Source organism: Carassius carassius, chromosome 12 (assembly GCF_963082965.1).
Source record: "Carassius carassius chromosome 12, fCarCar2.1, whole genome shotgun sequence".
In the NCBI taxonomy this organism is placed as follows: domain Eukaryota; kingdom Metazoa; phylum Chordata; class Actinopteri; order Cypriniformes; family Cyprinidae; genus Carassius; species Carassius carassius.
The window spans coordinates 13,705,293-13,723,684 of record NC_081766.1 but is presented as its reverse complement, the minus strand read 5'-3'; the positions used below and the strand labels follow the sequence as shown (position 1 = coordinate 13,723,684).

The 18,392-nt window shown below is 37.0% G+C and overlaps 2 protein-coding genes and 1 pseudogene across 2 annotated transcripts; 2 read left to right on the top strand and 1 right to left on the bottom strand.

Moving 5' to 3' along the window:
• Positions 1-356: 356 nt before the first annotated feature.
• LOC132154862 (signal transducing adapter molecule 1-like) lies at positions 357-11,877 on the top strand. The gene is made up of 15 exons (XM_059563577.1): positions 357-579; positions 2,469-2,553; positions 2,635-2,666; positions 5,920-5,975; positions 6,055-6,150; positions 6,235-6,381; positions 7,167-7,257; positions 7,354-7,549; positions 7,870-7,964; positions 8,917-9,005; positions 9,227-9,314; positions 9,393-9,447; positions 9,629-9,782; positions 10,081-10,214; positions 11,552-11,877. Exons 1-15 carry the CDS (start codon positions 540-542, stop codon positions 11,757-11,759), a joined length of 1,566 nt encoding a protein of 521 aa, XP_059419560.1. The 5' UTR covers positions 357-539; the 3' UTR covers positions 11,760-11,877.
• Positions 2,681-5,855, bottom strand: LOC132154861 (E3 SUMO-protein ligase ZBED1-like). The gene is made up of 3 exons (XM_059563576.1): positions 4,897-5,855; positions 3,800-4,428; positions 2,681-3,712 (listed from the first exon to the last, which is right to left on the bottom strand). Exons 1-3 carry the CDS (start codon positions 5,753-5,755, stop codon positions 3,326-3,328), a joined length of 1,875 nt encoding a protein of 624 aa, XP_059419559.1. The 5' UTR covers positions 5,756-5,855; the 3' UTR covers positions 2,681-3,325.
• Positions 11,878-13,439: 1,562 nt separating the features above from the next.
• On the top strand, positions 13,440-17,913 carry LOC132155410 (transmembrane protein 236-like; annotated as a pseudogene).
• The last annotated feature ends 479 nt before the right edge of the window (positions 17,914-18,392 follow it).

The window sequence follows — 18,392 nt, the reverse complement described above, 5'->3', positions numbered from 1 at the left end:
ATCTATATATATATATATATATATATGTATATATATATGTATATGTATATGTGTGTGTGTGTGTGTGTGTGTGTGTGTGTGTGTGTGTATAAAAAAAAGACAAAAAAAAGAGTGTTTATATCATCTCGTGACTGCTGAGTCAGCGACAGTCTACCATGTGATTGAGTCATATGATTCATCAGCTGTATTTACCCTAACCTTCACAAAGTCATTATTTACACTATCCTTTTAACAGAATCCTGTGTCGAATAACAAACATCTCGTTTTCATCGCGCTCATCTTTATTTGAATATGCCCAGCTGTTTGTGTGTATAACTCATAGACAGTAAAAGGTATAACTGGGTGGCAACACCAGCAATAGCTGTTACCCAGAATGCACCGCTATAATGCTGCGAGTAAGAAGTGACTGAGGAGGGGGTCCATCAGTAAAACTGAGTGTAGTTTATATTTTATTATGTTTATTAATTCACTTTTAACTAAGTGCTGACAGGGAGACGAAGAGGATCGAGCTTAGATTTCGTTGCGTGTATATCTCGGCCATGCCTCTCTTCACGTCGAATCCCTTTGATCAAGATGTTGGTAAGTTTGAGATGTCATGCAGTTAGCAGGCGAGCTAACGGTAGCTCATCTGTGTCTATTGTTGTTCAAGGCAAGCCACCGGCTTTTTGTTTCTTTGCGATATCACTCTAAGTATTTGTGCGAATTTCGCAATGGCATTCCAGTGATTACATAATTCCCAACAGTGGTTTTACCCAGAAACTATTAACATATCGTGAATGACAACAGTTTCACAGCTAGGCAGCTTAACGTTATTAGCCAGATGGCTAGCCAATTTGTAGCTGAAGAAGCGGTGACTGTTGGGTAGCGAGCCAAACGGTCTCATTTTTTCTACTTGTATGATGCTGACAGTGCACAACTGAGTAAAAACAGACGCTTTGCAGTTCACTTCAGAGGATCTGAGCTGTCTCGCTCTTAATGGTTTAATTCATCTCCGACCTAAAGACCTAACTAACGGTTCATACAGTGACTCTGCAAATGTTTCCAGTGTCTCCTCTCATATTTTGTTTTGCCTAACGTTCCTAATGTTGTTCCAGCTGCCTTACTGTAGGCTATTATTATGATAGGCTATTATTAAGATTACAGTGTTGTATTGTTTATATTATTGTTGTATTATGCGCCTGCTGATAATAGCTTTAATATGCCATCCAGCCATATGCGGTTATAATAGAAATGCACGCACTTTTGAAAGGCTAGGTTGCACATTCACACATGAGTTGATCTGAATCGGTTCAGACATTGCAGATGAAATCACTGTCAGATTTTGGCAGTGGCTGCTGGTGTGATGTACAGTAGCTGCAGATGTCATTTTTTGAGCTGGTCGGATATCAAAGACGCATTTTCCGTGTAGAATTAGTCTCCTAGCCAGTTTTGTTTATTGTAAATGTTGTGCTGTTTCTGTAATCGATCACAGACACTGAACACAGCCAATGGGTTGTTGTTTTGGTTAACCTCTGTTTTTTACAGCTTGCTAGACTGATTAACAGAATCTCTCAACAGATGTAGGGCACTGGTTAATCTTCTGTAAATGGGGATATTGCTTTCTGTAAGTGCTGTAAAATTATTATTTTTTTTTTAATATTAAGAGGAAATATTTACTGCCTGGGCCGGAATTGATTTTCATGGGACTTTAAACATTTATGGCTATTAATCATAAAATCAAATCCACATCAAATAGAAAAGTTGCTGTAGATAGTGATTCATAACACAATACTATGACACAGTTATATGAGTAATATGAATAAAGAAGCCCTGCATAAAGACACATTCCTAAATGTAATGTAAAAGCATATTCTTATATCTGGCGTGTGTACTACTGTTCAAAAGTTTGGGGGCAGTAAGATTTATTTTTTATTTTTTTGTAAAATTATTTTATTCTACAAGTATGTATTACATTGATGGATACACTTATAATGTTACTAAAGATTTTGATTTCAAATAAATGCTGCTATATTTCATAAAATAACCCAGAAAAAATTCTCACAATTTCCACAAAAATATTAAACCGCACAACTTGAAACATAATAAGAAATGTTTGAGCACCAAACAAAAAAATTTTTTTTGTGTATTTCTTCTGTCATTTTGATAAATGCTGCCTTGATAACCATAAAAGACATGAAAAAAAAAAGCAAAAATCTTACAAATATATTAGTTTTTTTTCTCCTCAAATTTTTAATATCTGGACTGTTTGTGTCCCTTTCAGCGGCTTTATTTTTTCTTCTTTTTTTCTTCTCAAGCACTGGCTCATTTCTGATTCTGGTTTCTGTGACGAGGCGTAACAGAGCCTGTGGTCTTTCACAGACACACATTCATCAATTTGCATATGAATATTATGCTTTCGAATCTGTGGAAATTACAGGAAACATTTATGATTATGAGGCATAAACTTTTGAGCTACTATTCTTTTGCAGAGAAAGCGACCAGTGAGATGAACACAGCTGAGGACTGGGGCCTCATTTTGGACATTTGTGACAAGATCGGACAGTCTCGCACTGGGTTAGTGAACGTGCATGCAGGATGTGTCTTTTAGATGAATGGGTGTTTAACAGGTTAAATGTTATTGCTTGTCTTGTGAAGGCCTAAAGAATGTCTGCGGTCTATAATGAGAAGTAAGGCTGAACGATTTGGGAAAATAATCTAATTGCGATTTTTTTCCCCAATATTGCGATTGCGATTTAATATGCGATTTGTTTTGTAAAGATTTTTTTATCCTCTTTTTTCCCCAACAAAACGTAATGAATTATTTAAATATGACCAACACAATATTAGATGCATTTAGTGTGAAATGTTCTTTCCCATAGGCTGGGCCTATTTGTTATAATTAAATTAAAACATGTATGACTTGAAATAAATGACATTTTTATTGAACTGCTCGTTGCAGAAACATCTATGGCTTTGCCACTGTGCATTTCAATAATTTAAACAAAGGTATGCGCACTTTGTAAACACTGTGTGCAAAATTTACAGTCTGAAGAAAAAAATAATTAAAAATAATAATTATCTTACTGCTCCAAAGTCAGTAACATTTCACACAACTGCAACAGCATTTGCTTTGAAAATATTTAGTAAAATCAAAATAAATAAAGTTATAAATAAAAAAATGGAGAAATGCACTTTTAAATTAGACAAAAACTATTTGAATATTATAATTTGGAATAGATCAACCTCACTTATCAAGTACACAACAATAACACACCACACAGACTAAAGTTCACTACGAGTATGGCACTGCCAGCTATAATGATCCAACAGTTTTGTTCTCAGTGGCTCACAGGTTTTTTGCTAAGAAAACCAGAATATTGACTTTTGCTGGCTTCAAGGATGAGCGAGTGCAAGTCACAATATTCCCTCCTGTGCTAAAAAGACGCTCTGAGGGAGCGCTTGTGGCAGGTACACAAAGATACTTGCGGGCCATGATGCACAACTGTGGGTAGCTGATCTTGTGCACCCTCCACCAAGCCAAGGGATCATCTTCTCCATCAATGGTAGGAGTCATCAGGTAATTGTTTAACTCTGCCTCTGCGACATCTTCAACAGGCAAAGAAGGAGAGGCTGCACTGGTCTTGAAAAAACTGCCAAGAGACCTCTTCGCCTTTTCCCCCAAGGGCTGTGCACTTTGAGGCATCTGAACAGTTTCAGTACGAGACCTCTTCTCCTATTAGATAAAAACAACAGCCATTAGTTTTCCAGTTAGATTTTACAGAAAAATTGTGTTTTTGTGAAATACATAATTATCATTTACCCGATGATATGTACGCTGTGCTAAGTCTACCATCTCTGTCTTCAGTCGGGTCTTGATAGCAGGGATGTTGTCAGTACTGATGTACTGTATTTTGAACCTAGGGTCCAGGAAACAGGCAACATCCAAAAGCTCCTGGATGTTTGGGTCTCCATATTTATTATTGAGGTATGCTAGGACTTTGGTTTTTATTGATTTAGTCAGGTCAGTGTCCTCAGCATCTTCAGCCAGGACTGATGTGGCAAAAAGGTGAAGAACTGGCTTGAGGTAGGAGATGCTCACATACTCCTCTCCAGAAAGAGCATCAGTAAATTCCAGTAGAGGATGCAGTGCCTTGTGAATCGACTCCAACACATCAATATCTTGCCAGGTTGGGATGAGGGAGCGTGCATATCGATCTCCAGACAATACCTGAGAAATGGCTTTGGCCTGTTCAAGCACTCTAGCAATCATCATTTCTTTAGATCCCCATCTTGTTGGGCACTCCGTTATGAGGTTGTGCTCAGGGAGTTTGAGCTCCCTCTGTGCCTCCATCAGTGCTGCCTTCTTCTTCCAACTGTGGGAAAAGTGTCCCACCAGCTTCCTGCACAGTGCTGTTGCCCTTGACACTCTGTCATCTTTGAGTGCATTTTCTGAAAGAAATAGAAAGTAGTGTATTACACACAATTAAATTTGAGTTTTGTGATTCAAGGCTATCACTATTACACACTCACATTCTCTGTCATTCTAAAATGCACACATCCACACCCCTGTCCTCTCTCTCTCTCTCTCTCTCTCTCTCACACACACACACACACACACACACACACACACACACACACACACACTTTTTGTGTTTATTTAGAACATGTAAAAAAACAAAAACAAACAAAAAAACAAAAATGCAGGTGGCCATTCCACAACAGACATAAAATCAAAACATAATATTTCAATTTACATATTAGAAAAGGAGTGGGAGGAAATATTAATTTAATGAATCCCCAACTACACATAATTTATATATTTGTATCCAGCTTATTACTAATCGACGCATCTCTCTCTTTTGCGCGCACGCACACACACACACACACACACACACACACACGCGCGACATAACTTACCAATGGCAAGATGTAATCTGTGCCCAAAACACTGGAGCCTCGTCCATTCATTAAGCCGCGCAGCCAGAACCATATTTGACGCGTTGTCCGTCGTGATGCAGACGTGATTCTCCTCGTGGAGATCCCAGCTGGCAAGCCCTTCTCTCAGGCCGGCTGCAATATTTTCCCCTGTGTGGTCGTCTGGGAAGTAGGTAGTTTGTAGGCAGCGAGCTCTGAGGTTGAAATCTTCATCAATAAAATGGACTGTAAGACTCTGGTAAGGCTCAGCTGTGCGGCTTGACCACATATCTGTAGTGCTAGCAAAAAACTCCACCGTTTTAACCTCCGCGGCGACTTTCTCTTTACACTTTTTGTACAGCTCCGGTATGGCAGTCTGACTGAAGTATGTACGGGAGGGTATATTGTACCGTTTATCAAGCGTATATGTCAATGCCACGAATCCAGGCTTGGTCATCGTGCTGAGAGGCATCATATCTTTGGCTATGAACTCGGTTATTGCCCGAGTGATTTCCCCGTGCCGTTTTGAATTACGTTCATACGGAGTGACACTTTCGAACATTTCGGTCAGTGATCCCTGTCTTGAGGTATTTGGCCTGTCTGGCGCACTGGTGCTCGGTATTTTGGTCATACAACTGTCATACATTGATTTGTGGTATTTTTTTAAGTGCTGAAACAAGTTTGTAGTGTTACCCCGTGAAGTCGCAACGGGAGCACGGCATGCTCTGCATAACACCTGAAGCTGTGCAGCATCTTCTTTTTTGAAACCAAAATAGTTCCACACCACCGACGTGCTGTTCCTCTTTGAGATTAAAGTCGCAGCTGTGTCAGTTACTGACTGTTCCGTCGAGGCAGAGGCCATTGCGCTACAGGTTAAAGATGAACTGACAGGATGAAAAGTTGTTGCAGCCGAGTTCTCCGCTCTTTCGCTCGCGTCACGTGCCCACCTCAAATCGCGCACGTAGCGATTAGAAAATCGCATTTTCTCATATCGCGATATTATCGCAAATGCAATTAATCGTTCAGCCTTAATGAGAAGAGTGAATCACAAGGATCCGCATGTTGCCATGCAAGCGTTGACGGTAAGGCAAATGCTTCTTGATGCTTTTCTAGGCCTTTAATGAGCTGTTGAGAATAAAGCGAGTGTTTTCTCTCCCATAGCTACTAGGTGCGTGTGTGTCAAACTGTGGAAAAATATTCCATTTAGAGGTCTGCTCCAGGGAATTTGCTAGTGAAGTTAGCAATGTACTAAATAAGGTGCGTGTTTCCTTTTGTTTGTGGAAATGTTTTAATTGTTTATTCCAGCAGCAAAGGACTGATGTAATGTCTTGTCTTCTCAAGGGTCATCCTAAAGTGTGTGAGAAGCTGAAGGCTCTGATGGTGGAGTGGGCTGAGGATTTCCGTAATGACCCCCAGCTCAGCCTCATTTCGGCCATGATCAAGAACCTCAGAGAACAGGGCGTCATCTTCCCTGCCGTGGGCTCTCAGGTGAGCTCCCTGCTGCATCTGGATTCTCTGAAATACCATTGGTATTTATATAAGAAGTATGTAGGGAATTATGTGTGTTTCAGTTTAAAGGCCAAATCTCAGTATTCAGCATATAAAATATGCACATGATATTAAAGGAAATTAATAAATGAAGGCAATCTAACTCCTTCACATTGAGTCATAAATTCACACAAACATATATAGACTTTTTTTTAATTCTTTTACAGTAATAAAAAATCTTATTAAAACTTATTCTGCAAAGATGTATTAAATTGATCAAAAGTGACAGTGAAGACATTTATAATGTTATAAAATGTATATATTCATATTTCAAATAGTTGCTGTTCTTTTGAACTTTCTACTCATGAAAGTAGCTTTGTCATCACAGGAATGAACTACACAATAAAATAATAATGTTAAATATGTTTAAATAGAAAACATTTGAAATGTATAATATTTCTGTTTTTACTGTGTGTTTTTTTATTTTATTATTAACTTTTACAAAAGTTTTGAACCGTGACGTAAATTCTTTTTTTTTTTTTTGTAATTAGAAATGTATTTTGCTGTTTTTCTTATTTTACTCTCTCATTCTTTTTCCTTTCCTTTTTTTCTTTTTATTTCCTTTTTTCCATTATATTGTATGCAGACAGTGTATGATATATTAAGTGTTGAATATATATGTTATTTTGTCATGTCAGACTTTGTGTAAATGAGTTTAAAAGGAGAAAATATGTGTATGATTGGGAATATTTAAGTAATGCGACGTTAAACTTTTATTTGTTCAGGCGGCAGAACAAGCTAAAGCCAGTCCTGCATTAGTAGCTAAAGACCCTGCAACATCAACAAACAAGAAAGAAGAAGAAGACATTGCTAAAGGTGGCTACGAATCCATAATGCTGAAGTCTGGGATGAATTGCATCGAAGAAAGAGAAGTAATCTCTCTCTCTGTCTGTTTCTCTATCTCTTTCTCAGCGATTGAACTGTCTCTGAAGGACCAGCAGCAGCAGCCTCAGGTCTCTCTCTCTGGCCTCTACCCGAGCACCAGCAGCCTCCTCACATCTCACAAGGCTGAAGGCAGAAAGGTCAGGGCCATCTATGACTTTGAGGCAGCCGAGGACAATGAGCTCACCTTTAAATCAGGCGAGATCATCACCATCCTGGATGACAGGTTAATCTGATTTTGTTTACTCGCAGACTGTGTTTGAAATCATTCCCTTCATATGAAAATCACTACACATTTTTTTTTTTTTTTGTGGTAATTATTGTTTGGAAGGCTTGTTTCCACTTTGGTCAGTTTAATCAATTCAGCTCATTTTGGTTGCTAAGCTAAAGATATAAAACAGAAGTAGTGTTTCAAAGTAGAGGCGGTTAGAAAGCATTCAGCACTCTGTAGAGATTGAGTGAATGATTCCAAACACAGCCAAAGAGTTTCTTTTCTTCTTCTTTTAATTAGTTGGAGGTGGCTTAAGTATCTCTTCTCTATCACAGTGACCCTAACTGGTGGAAGGGTGAGACGTATCAGGGTGTTGGGCTTTTTCCTTCCAACTTTGTGACAGCAGACCTGACAGCAGAGCCTGAGATGAGTAAGTAAAGCTGTCACATCTACTCTTCTCAACAGTTTGAAGTGGTTTACACAAATACATGAGCAGCACAACTTTTTTAAAACTTGGTAATAAGAAATGCTACTTGAACAGCAAATCAGCATACTGGAATGATTTCTGAAGAATCATGTGACACTAAAGAATGGAGTAATTACTGATGAAAATGTTCAGCTTTGCCATCACAGGAATAAATTATACTTTAAAATATATTCCAATAGATTTATATATTAAAAAGGTTTGAAAAAGATTTTTTCACTATATTACTTTTTACTGTATTATTATAATTTTTTAATCAAATAAATGTAGCCTTGTTGAGCATAAGAGACTTTCAGAAGAAAAAAAAACATCAAAAAAAAAAAAATATATATATATATATATATATATGACCCCATACTTTTGAATGGTGTGTAGTCATTTAGTATTTCAGTACAATGAAAAACCTACATCGGAGTCCAAACATCAGATAAAAAATATCTGAAGATTTTTTTCTTCAAATACATTTTTTTTAAATATATTTTTCATATAATTTTCAATATAAGATCAATTTCAATATTTAGTATGTCATTCTTTTGCTTGAATGGCACCTACACTCTAACTGCATGAACGGGTTTGTGTAAAACCTGATGATCGTGTTCTCCAGCATGATTGGAGAATGATCTAAAGAGCATTTTGAGCTTCTTAGGAAGAACATTTGCCCATCTGTACAATGGTATTCAAATGATCAATGTCACAAAATGTTTGTAAAAAAAACAGAATCTTCCAAATGTCAGTTTTTGTTTATTTCCAGATTTAAGTGATTTTTAATCCCATATTTTCAGTGTGGTCTCAGACTTTTTGGCCCCAGTGTGCATTGTGACAACAATATATTTTTTAGATGTCTGTTCTCTACTTATTACATTACATTATGTCATCTTTAATATTTCTCCTTCCTTAGTGAAAACAGAGAAGAAGACAGTGCAGTTCAGTGAAGACGTCCAGGTAGAGACGATTGAACCGGAGCCAGAGCCTGTCTACATTGATGAGGTGAGGCTGTGTATTTTTCACACTATTTGGCACTGTATTGCTTTGATTGATTTGCCTCATACACACCCCTTACTACTACAAAGCACATGAAATTGCACAGTGAAATAAATGATCCGTTTCCCTTCACAGACATCAGATGCTCTCAGTGGAGAACTGTGTTAAAATGAGTTGTAGCAGCTCTCATGCAGTCTAGTTTGTAATGACTTTGCAATGTCCTGCAGGAGAAAATGGACCAGCTGCTTCAGATGATCCAGAGTGCAGACCCAACAGACGACCAGTCCGACACCTGTGAACTCCTGCAGCTGGAGGGTGAGTCTAAAACCATATCTGTTTGGTTCTGTGTTTGTGGATTCATTGATTCATAGTTGTTACTCCTCTCCCAATTAGCTGCTTGCAATCAGATGGGTCCTCTCATTGATCAGAAGTTGGAGGACATTGACAGGTACTTAAAAAGTCCTATCTAAAAATTACTTTTAATGTAAAATCCATCTTTCCATATGTCTAGCAAAGCCTGTGAACCAACCACAGATACATTTTCTTTGTGAATGAAATCCAATTAGACTTATGCACACGTCATTCCCCATAGATCTCACATGTAATAAATATGCCGTGTTTGTTTTCAGAAAACACTCAGAGCTGTCTGATCTGAACGTGAAGGTCATGGAAGCGTTGTCTCTCTATGCTAAGCTAATGAATGAAGACCCAGTATATGCTATGTATGCCAAAATACAGAGCCAGCAATACTACATGCACCAGACCCCAAACGCTTCCCAACAGGTGAGAGTCTGTCAAGTGATCAAAGTGTTTGTTGTCAGTTTGCTACAGTTTGCTAGTGTGATTTAAATTGCTATTCCTGTGGCTCACTGGTAGAGCATTGCATTAGAAACGCAAAAGGATATGGGTTCAGATCCCAGGGATCACACATACTGATAAAAAAAAATAAAAATGTATAGTCTGAATGCACTGTTAATCGCTTTGGATAAAAGCGTCTGCTAAATTCATAAATGTAAATGCTATAGTATGATAGCTATTTGTTGTTGATTGTTTGGGCAATGGTATTCAATTTTATTTCCAGGTGTACCCTGCCCAGTCCACTGGAGGGCAGTATGTAATAGGCAGCACAGCAGTCCCGGGATACAACGTTCCAATGGAGCAGCTCTCTGCAATGAACCAAACAGGAACTTCAATGGCTGGACAGCCGGCTCCCAGGTAAACACAAAAAAACAAAAAGCTATATAAATGAATGTATAAAACATTATAATTTATTCTAAGCAATTTGTTTGTTTAATTCATTGATAATAAGGATGATCATTTAAAATAATAATAATAATAATAATAGATAAAACGAATAACTTGGATGATAAAATGATTAACAATAATAAATCCAACTAAAGTTATTTAAATTCCTTGATCATTATTAATGTTGTTATTAATTAAAAAACTGTATCAATGCATTAATAATAATAATAATAATAAGTATGATTTTGTATGTTAGATAAAATATTTGATAATTTGATTTATTACATAAAAAAAATAAAAAGCTGTATCAGTTCATTAAATAGTAATTATTGATGATGTTAAAAATAAAAAGCTGTATCGATGCTATAATAATATTTTGTATCAATAGAAAAAAATATGTAGTAATTAATTTTTGCTGTTAATAATAAAAACACACTTATTCAGTGAACAGTAGTGTTGTTTTTGGCGGCCTGTTTTAATTTTAGTTTAAGTCTAGTAAATTTTTTAGTCAACTAAAAGTCTGAGCATTTAGTCAGAATTATCCATTACTATTTTCGTCTAGTTTTAGTCGACCAAAACTATCAATTAAAATTTTTTATTTTAGTCTCTTTTTAGTAATGCTATTCTATTTAACCAATAGAATATAGTCCTAGCAGTATAGACAATTTTCTTTTAGCCAAACCCATTTCTAACAAGGTTATCTTATTATATTATTGTTACCTTGTAGACTCTATGATACATCCATTCCAGACACGGAAGACGCTCCGATTTTAATTTACAACATTTATTTTACCAGTCATACATGTTAGAAGTACACACATCGGTCCCTTTCTCTGTGTCAGACTTAACATTGTTTGTTATCGTCTTCTAAATAATTCCACGAGTGGGGCTTGAGGAAGTGACGTCACCTGTGTCTGCGCAGTGCGATCTAATGCAGCCCCTGAAGTGAGACACAGGAAACAGAAATACTGCAAAATAATAAGAACGTGACTAAACGAGATGAAAAAACATTTAGTTTGTCTCATTTTGGACAAAGAAAATTAACACATTTTATTGCATTATACATTTAATTATAGTTATCGTCACATGACCAGCACTTACATCGCGTCTCGTTTTCGTCACCTGGTAAAGGTTCGTTGACGATGATATTTAGTCATCATTTTCATTGACAAAAGCAACACTAGTGTACAGTAATAAAAAAGCTGTATCAATGCATTCATTATTATAATCCATGGGGTGATAATAATGGTTATCATATTTGTATAATTATATAAAATGTTTTTATTTGTATTTCTTCTTTTTCTCAGTGATGCCCACATGTACATGGGCCAGCCTCCAGTCTACAGCCCGACTCCTGGCAGCATGCCTCCAGCTGATGTCCAGTCCTACCAGAACCCAGCCTGCACTCCAGCAGCCATGAGCCAGACCCCTGGCTACACCGTGCCCCCCACCCAGAGCCTCCCTGCTACAGCAGACAACCAACAGACCCCTTACTTTGAGAAAGCCCTCTTATAGGACCCCTAGAGACTCATACAGACACACACACTTACGGTCATGAACAGAGAACATTCAGCTGACACAAAGTTATCTCCTAAATTGCCTTTTCTTCCGTTTCTTTAAGTCACTACAAACACTATTTCTGACAGGACAGGATGTGCCGATTGTTGACTATTACTGTTGGTGTTCTCACAGAGCGGTTCTGTTTGATCTTATACTTTTTTGGTCTCTTTTACGAGAACATTTTATTGAAGGTGATGAGGAACGCTATGTTATATTGTTTATTTAGCAGTGTCATTAAAGTAATAATTAACATGGATGTTTCTTACAGGAAAACACACAAAGAAAGCATGCTTGTGTTGTACATACATTTCCGTATCAATGTAGGTTCTGATATTCCACAAAACAGGTCCTGCAGGGGAGGTTACGTCATCATTTTAATTTCACTAGGTGTGTGAGAGAGAGTGAGAGAGAGAGAGAGAGAGAGTGTGTTCAGGCCCTCAGAAGTCATCTTAACTCTCCTTCTCCTCCAGAACCATGTAGCAAAACATTGGCATTTTTTTGACAGTGACCTATCCACCCCCCCCCCCCCCCATTTGTTTAAGCTCAATTTCCAGTGTTAAGAACATCAGATGTTTTTTAGTGTATTTTATTTATATTTTGATTGTTGTTTTGTTGTTTTAATTGACAGTACCTTAATAGAAGGATGTAATATTCTGCCTGTGTGCAGATGTGTATATAAGAGAGCTCGGTCTTGAGAGCGTAACTTTCAAAGCAGTTGCTTCTTCTGTAGGAAGGGCACATGGGAAGTTGAGAAGTAATGCTACTCCACATCATGCACTTTTAATTTACCCTTTTCATTACCCTCATCACAGATGTGTCCATTTATTTATATGTTTCCTTCGCTCTGAATGGCATTAAGCACTGCACTCGAACCCTTCCCTTTTTTCCACAACTGTTTAAAAATAAGCGACAGAAATAACTTGTCTTGGATTTTTTTCAAACTAACTGTATACCCTGGGAATGAATGATCATGTGTAAATGATCTGTAGCGTGTAGAATAATTTGGACTAACCTCTTAATTTTTCTAAGTCCTGCCAATGGCTGAGACTGACACTAAAGGGAACAGACTTCATTTTTTCTAAACTAAGGCAGTACCCTACATTTCTGTCTCTCCAGTAGCTCCAGTATTATCACAGTATTTGTTGACATTTCATAGAGAACATTCTGGGAAATTGGGACCACGGGCCAGTTCTAATGTAACACCTTAGCATTTGCACACGGAGATGATAATCCTTACGTCAACCTTATCCACAGGGAAAATGTTTTGGGTGTATCAGTTCTATGTACCCTGTTGTTTGTATGTACTATTTTAATCATAATCATTAGTATTCACAATAAAACTAGGCCAAATGTACAGCACTTGTTGTGTCTCATGTTTATGTGTCACTAGTGTGTTCTTGGCTCAGGTGGAGCTGTTTTAGTTGGATTGTTGGTGGCTCACTGGTTAATTATGGCTCTTGTAGTGGAAAAGTTAAGGGTTTGGACCCTGTTGAGCTAGTCAGTTTATAACATTCCTTGAAGTTAATTGCATTAGATATAATTATATGTGTATTCTTGTAATAAAGAAATAAATGGTTCTTCAGCATCAGATCAGAAATTTAGATTTTTTGATTTCTGAATAATCATGTGATACCATCTGAGAAGACTGTCATCTTTTATGAGCTGCTGCAGTTCGCATATCTGTGTATTCCTGTTTGTAGCAATAGAGCGCTTCGCTTCTGTCATTGGTTTCGTGAAGTCTAGTGCCACTGCCTATTGACTGCTGGTGGCAGCCTCGGTGGCCTATGTGGCGTCTGTAACCCTGTTTGTGTGGGTTCCTTTGTACTTCATCCTCAGGGTGCAGCGAAGTGACCAACTGGTGAGTACTAAACTGTTTTCTGTGCTGCCACTGATTTACAAGGGTAGTTGATCCATGAACTCTTATTCAATATACAAATTTTAATTTTCATATTAGTGAATTTGCTCGTCTTGTGACTGTAAACATTCACTAGTCATTAAAACAAATAACTATAGAAGAACAACGAGGCAAAATACTGAAGAACTTTGAATAATTAGGCCTATACCATGTTACTAACGTGATGTCTAGAAATTTAATAATCAACTAACTATAAACCAAGTTGCATTTTAAACCCATTTGATTACATTTTCCTTCTAATATGAAAAGTATGAAATTATGCTCTTCATTTCTAAACTGTTTCTTAATTTGTGATGCTTATCGTGTTCAACAATGAAAACACCATTATTTCTTCTGCAGGAGACCTGTTACATATGTGATCCTCAGCACTTTACCATGCTTTGCTATCATCATGGCCAGCTCAAAGGTAATGCAATATTCCATCTCACTAGGAAAGTACCACATGACTGAGCATTTCATGATTATTAAAATCCTTCTTCTTAAGATCAACATATTGATTTCAATGGGTTCATTAAAGCATCAGTAGATTGGTGGTTTCGTGACATCTAAAGAATAATTTGGAACTTAAAAAAGGTTCTTAATGGCATCAGAATGTAAATTTTGAATGTGTATCTATTGGAATGTGTGTATATATATACAGATGCATCTCAGAAAATTTGAATATCATGGAAAAGTTTTTTATTTTTTGTAATTTTAATCCAAAAAGCAAACTTTCTTATATTCTAGATTCATTGCACACAAACTGAAATATTTCGGGTTTTTTTTGTTTTAATTCTGATGGTTATGACTTTTAGGGAAATAAAAAATCCAGTATCTCAAAAAAAATTTGAATATTTTCTCAAACATCAATAAAAAAAGATTTCCAAAACAGAAATGTTCAAGACCTCCAAAGCATGTTTAATTATTCACTCAATACTTGGTTGGGGCTCCTTTTGTGTGAATTACTGCTTCAATGCAGTGTGTTATGGAGGCGATCAGCCTGTGGCACTGCTTTGATAGCAGCCTTCAGCTCCTCTGTATTGTTTGTCAGATATTACGTATATTCCTCTTCACAATACCCCATAGATTCTCTGTGAGGTTCAGGTCAGGTGAGTTGGCTGGCCAATTAAGCACAGTAATACCATGGTCATCAAACCACTTGGATGTGGTTTTGGCACTGTGGGCAGGTGCTAAAATCCTGCTGGAAAAGGAAATCAGCATCTCCATAGGTAGATGGCTGCATTGACTTTGGACTTGATAAAACACAATGGACTGACATCAGCAGACATTAACTCACCCCAAATCATCACTGACTTCAGAAACTTCACACTGGACTTTGGATTCTGTGCCTCTCCAGTCTTCCTCCAGACTTTGATTTTCAAATGAAATACTACATTTACTTTCATCTGAAAAGAGGACTTTGGACCACTGAGCAACTGTCCAGTACTTTTTCTCCTTACCCCAGGTGAAATGCTTCTGACTTTTTTTTCTGGTTCAGGAATGGTTTGGTTCTAGGAATGTGACAGCTGTAGCTCTATTCCTGAAGACGTCTGAGCATGGTCGCTCTTGATGCACTGACTTTGGCTTCAGTCCACTCCTTGTGAAGCTCTCCCAAGTTCTTGAGTTGGCTTTTCCTGACAATCTTCCAAATGCTATGGTCATCCCTGTTGCTTTTGCCCAGGGGCGTAGTTTATGGGGGGGATGGGGGGGAGGTAACCCCCCCAATATTCAAATCCATCAGTTACAACCCCACCAATATTTCAACAAGAAAATCACAGTAGATCAAATGAAAAATATAATATGAAAAAATAGAATTCATTTATTTTGTAAAAATAATTTTGTTCCTAATCAAATATGAGTATGTCATAATAAATCAGACAAAAAATGCTCCCCCTCCATTGAACCGATTGGTAACGCCCAACCAATGAGTCGCACTTTCACCAAAACAAGCGAGTGGTGTTTGAATGGGAGAGCACACGGTTAATGTTAACGCCAAAAATGAAGAGAAGCGCTGCACAGCGGACTATATTTAACTGCTGGTCAGAGAGGGATGCAAAAAAAATTAAAGCATGTACTGAGAATGAGGTATGAGAATATTGTGTAATAGTTAGTACACACCACATATATTTTAGCTAGCTAATCCTTTGCAATGTATTTAGCTATAACTATAACAAGTTACCAAATCAGCTGTCTGTTTTGCTAGTATATTTTTCAATAGTGTCTGTAATTATCAACGACAAAAGTATTCACATCGGTTTTGTTTTCTTACTAAATTAATCTGACTTTTGAACGAATTGGATGAATTAACGATTTAAGTGGCTAACTCATTAAAACAGTGAAACGCTGCCGCCTACTGGCGGTTTCAATACTTAATTTCTTTCTTTTGATAATCTCTACTATGTTAGAATTTTATGAATGATGATTATACACAAATTTCATAACATTATGAGGTGTATAATCTCTTAACATGTTTTTATAACAGATTCGAGGTAAATATAGCTGCAGGGTAGAAAAGTCAGCAGAGGGAAGTTAGGCTATACATTAATGCCTTTAATGTTTTAAAGATGTGTTTCCCTTTAGAAAAAAAAATTAAAATGCATTAAGTTGGAATGTAAAAATCTTAAAATAAATGTCTAAATGTTGTCTCTTTCATATTTGTATATGTTGAATTTGTAATCAGTTAAAAAAATGTTGCCAGATAGATAGATAGATAGATAGATAGATAGATAGATAGATAGATAGATAGATAGATAGATAAATAGATAAATAAATTATCCAATAACAATACACATAAAAAAATTTTTTTTGAAAAAAATAACGGGCAGCATACAACGTTCAACCCCCCCAGTGTTCAAACCAAATCTACGCCCTTGCTTGTGCCCCTTTCCCTACCACACTTTTTGAGAATATATGAATATATTTTGATACAGCACTCTGTGAACAGCCAGCTCTTTCAGCAATGACCTTCTGTGGCTTACCCTCCTTGTGGAGGGTGTTGATGATTGTCTTGTGGACAAATGTCAAGTCAGTAGTCTTACCCATAATTTTGGTTGCATGTTTTAAACTAGCCCAAGAGGTACCCATTATTTATACTCAAAATTAATCAAACTAATCAAGCTCAAAATTGAATATTCACATTTTTTGAGATACTGCATTTTGAATTTTCCAATGATGTAAGTCACAACCATCAGAATTAAAACAAAAAAAAAACTCTTGAAATATTTTAGTTTTTGTTCAAAGAAAGAACTTTTTCGGTGATATTAACATTTTTTTAGATGCACTTGTTCATCATATACTGATCATTTGTAATTTTACTTTCAGTATGAAGTTCGTAATAAAAAAAACAATAAAAGGATGATAAAAGGCTTTTTGGTCATGACTCTGTTCTCTCAGCAACCCTCTGGCCTTTTTCTGCTTGTGCAGGTTCAGGTTGATGCTGAAGTTAAGAATGACCCCTTCGCTGAACTCCCCGTCTCTCTAGTCCTGTTCTCTCTCATTTGTGTGGACAAAGTGGAGAAAATGCGCCCTCTTTGCTTGACGGGACAGGGTTAGAGATAACATCTGATAAATTCTGCCAATTAAATTATATGTCTGTCTAAGTTGTGCTCAATTTTTTCCTCTTTTTAAAAAAGCAAGCAGATTAGGGTTGGATTTTGAGATGCCGGTCCGGTGTTGACTCACTCAATGCAGGTGACATCAGTGTCCAGACAGCTGCAGGCTAACGGATGGGACGGCGATGCGTCTCCAAGGTCATCAGTCAGGAAAGGGACTCTATCGGGGCATTGGAGGGATGCAGATTAAGAAGGCACCACACACACCAGCAGCACAGCATATTCTACACCTTTCATTCTTTCTCAGGTTCGTTTTGCTTTGTCTGCATTCGAGAACCTCAGCATGACCTCTTTGTGGCCAACTTCATGTTCTGGTTTGACACTGCGCAAATGGTGAGGGTGGCCGTGACTGATTTTGTGTATTTCTCAGTCTGGATGTTTCCCATATACATACTAGCTTTTCTGTCCATCCTGTGTGTTATAACTCCAGACAGTCCTTTGCTGGCTTCATCAAGTGTCCTCACCCAAGATTTGCCCTTCCTGTTGATGCGTATATGCCTGGTGGCTGTTTTTGATTGTTACGCCCATGCTGTACATACTAAAGAACATTTTCACCGCGGTATCTTTCGTGTACTTTGTCTTTATGACATTGCGCATTGTGTGAAGAACAGCAGAAGAAATACATACAGATTTAAGTTTTGTATATTGTATATGTTTTGGGGTTCAGAATATTTCTTGATTTTTATTTTACAGGTGGCCAAAACAGTACACAGACATCTGAATTCTAGTCATTCTATTCATATTTATTGAAAAATACATTGTTATAATACTGGTCAAACATTTGGAATAATTAGGAAAGAATGCTTTTGAAAGAAGTCTCTTATGCTCACTAAGGCTGCAAAATTACAGTAAAAAGTAATATTGTGACCTATTATTACAATATATGATAACTGTTTTTCTATTTTAATATATATTTGAAATGTAATATATTACTTTTATGGTAAAGCTGAATATTCAGTAGCCATTACTCCAGTTTTCAATGTCACATGGTTCTTGAGAAATCATTCTAATATGCTAATTTAATGGTATTTTTTTATCAAATAAATGCAGCCTTGGTGAGACTAAGAGACTATCAAGTCAAGT

Coding starts and splice junctions, on each gene's coding strand:
- LOC132154861 (XM_059563576.1), bottom strand. CDS start 5,755: ATGGCCTCTGCCTCGACGGAACAGTCAGTAACTGACACAGCTGCGACT. Junction 4,429..4,896: donor CAGATTACATCTTGCCATTG/GTAAGTTATGTC, acceptor TATTTCTTTCAG/AAAATGCACTCAAAGATGAC. Junction 3,713..3,799: donor CACAGCGTACATATCATCGG/GTAAATGATAAT, acceptor TTTATCTAATAG/GAGAAGAGGTCTCGTACTGA.
- LOC132154862 (XM_059563577.1), top strand. CDS start 540: ATGCCTCTCTTCACGTCGAATCCCTTTGATCAAGATGTTG. Junction 7,550..7,869: donor ATCACCATCCTGGATGACAG/GTTAATCTGATT, acceptor TCTCTATCACAG/TGACCCTAACTGGTGGAAGG. Junction 9,006..9,226: donor AGCCTGTCTACATTGATGAG/GTGAGGCTGTGT, acceptor AATGTCCTGCAG/GAGAAAATGGACCAGCTGCT.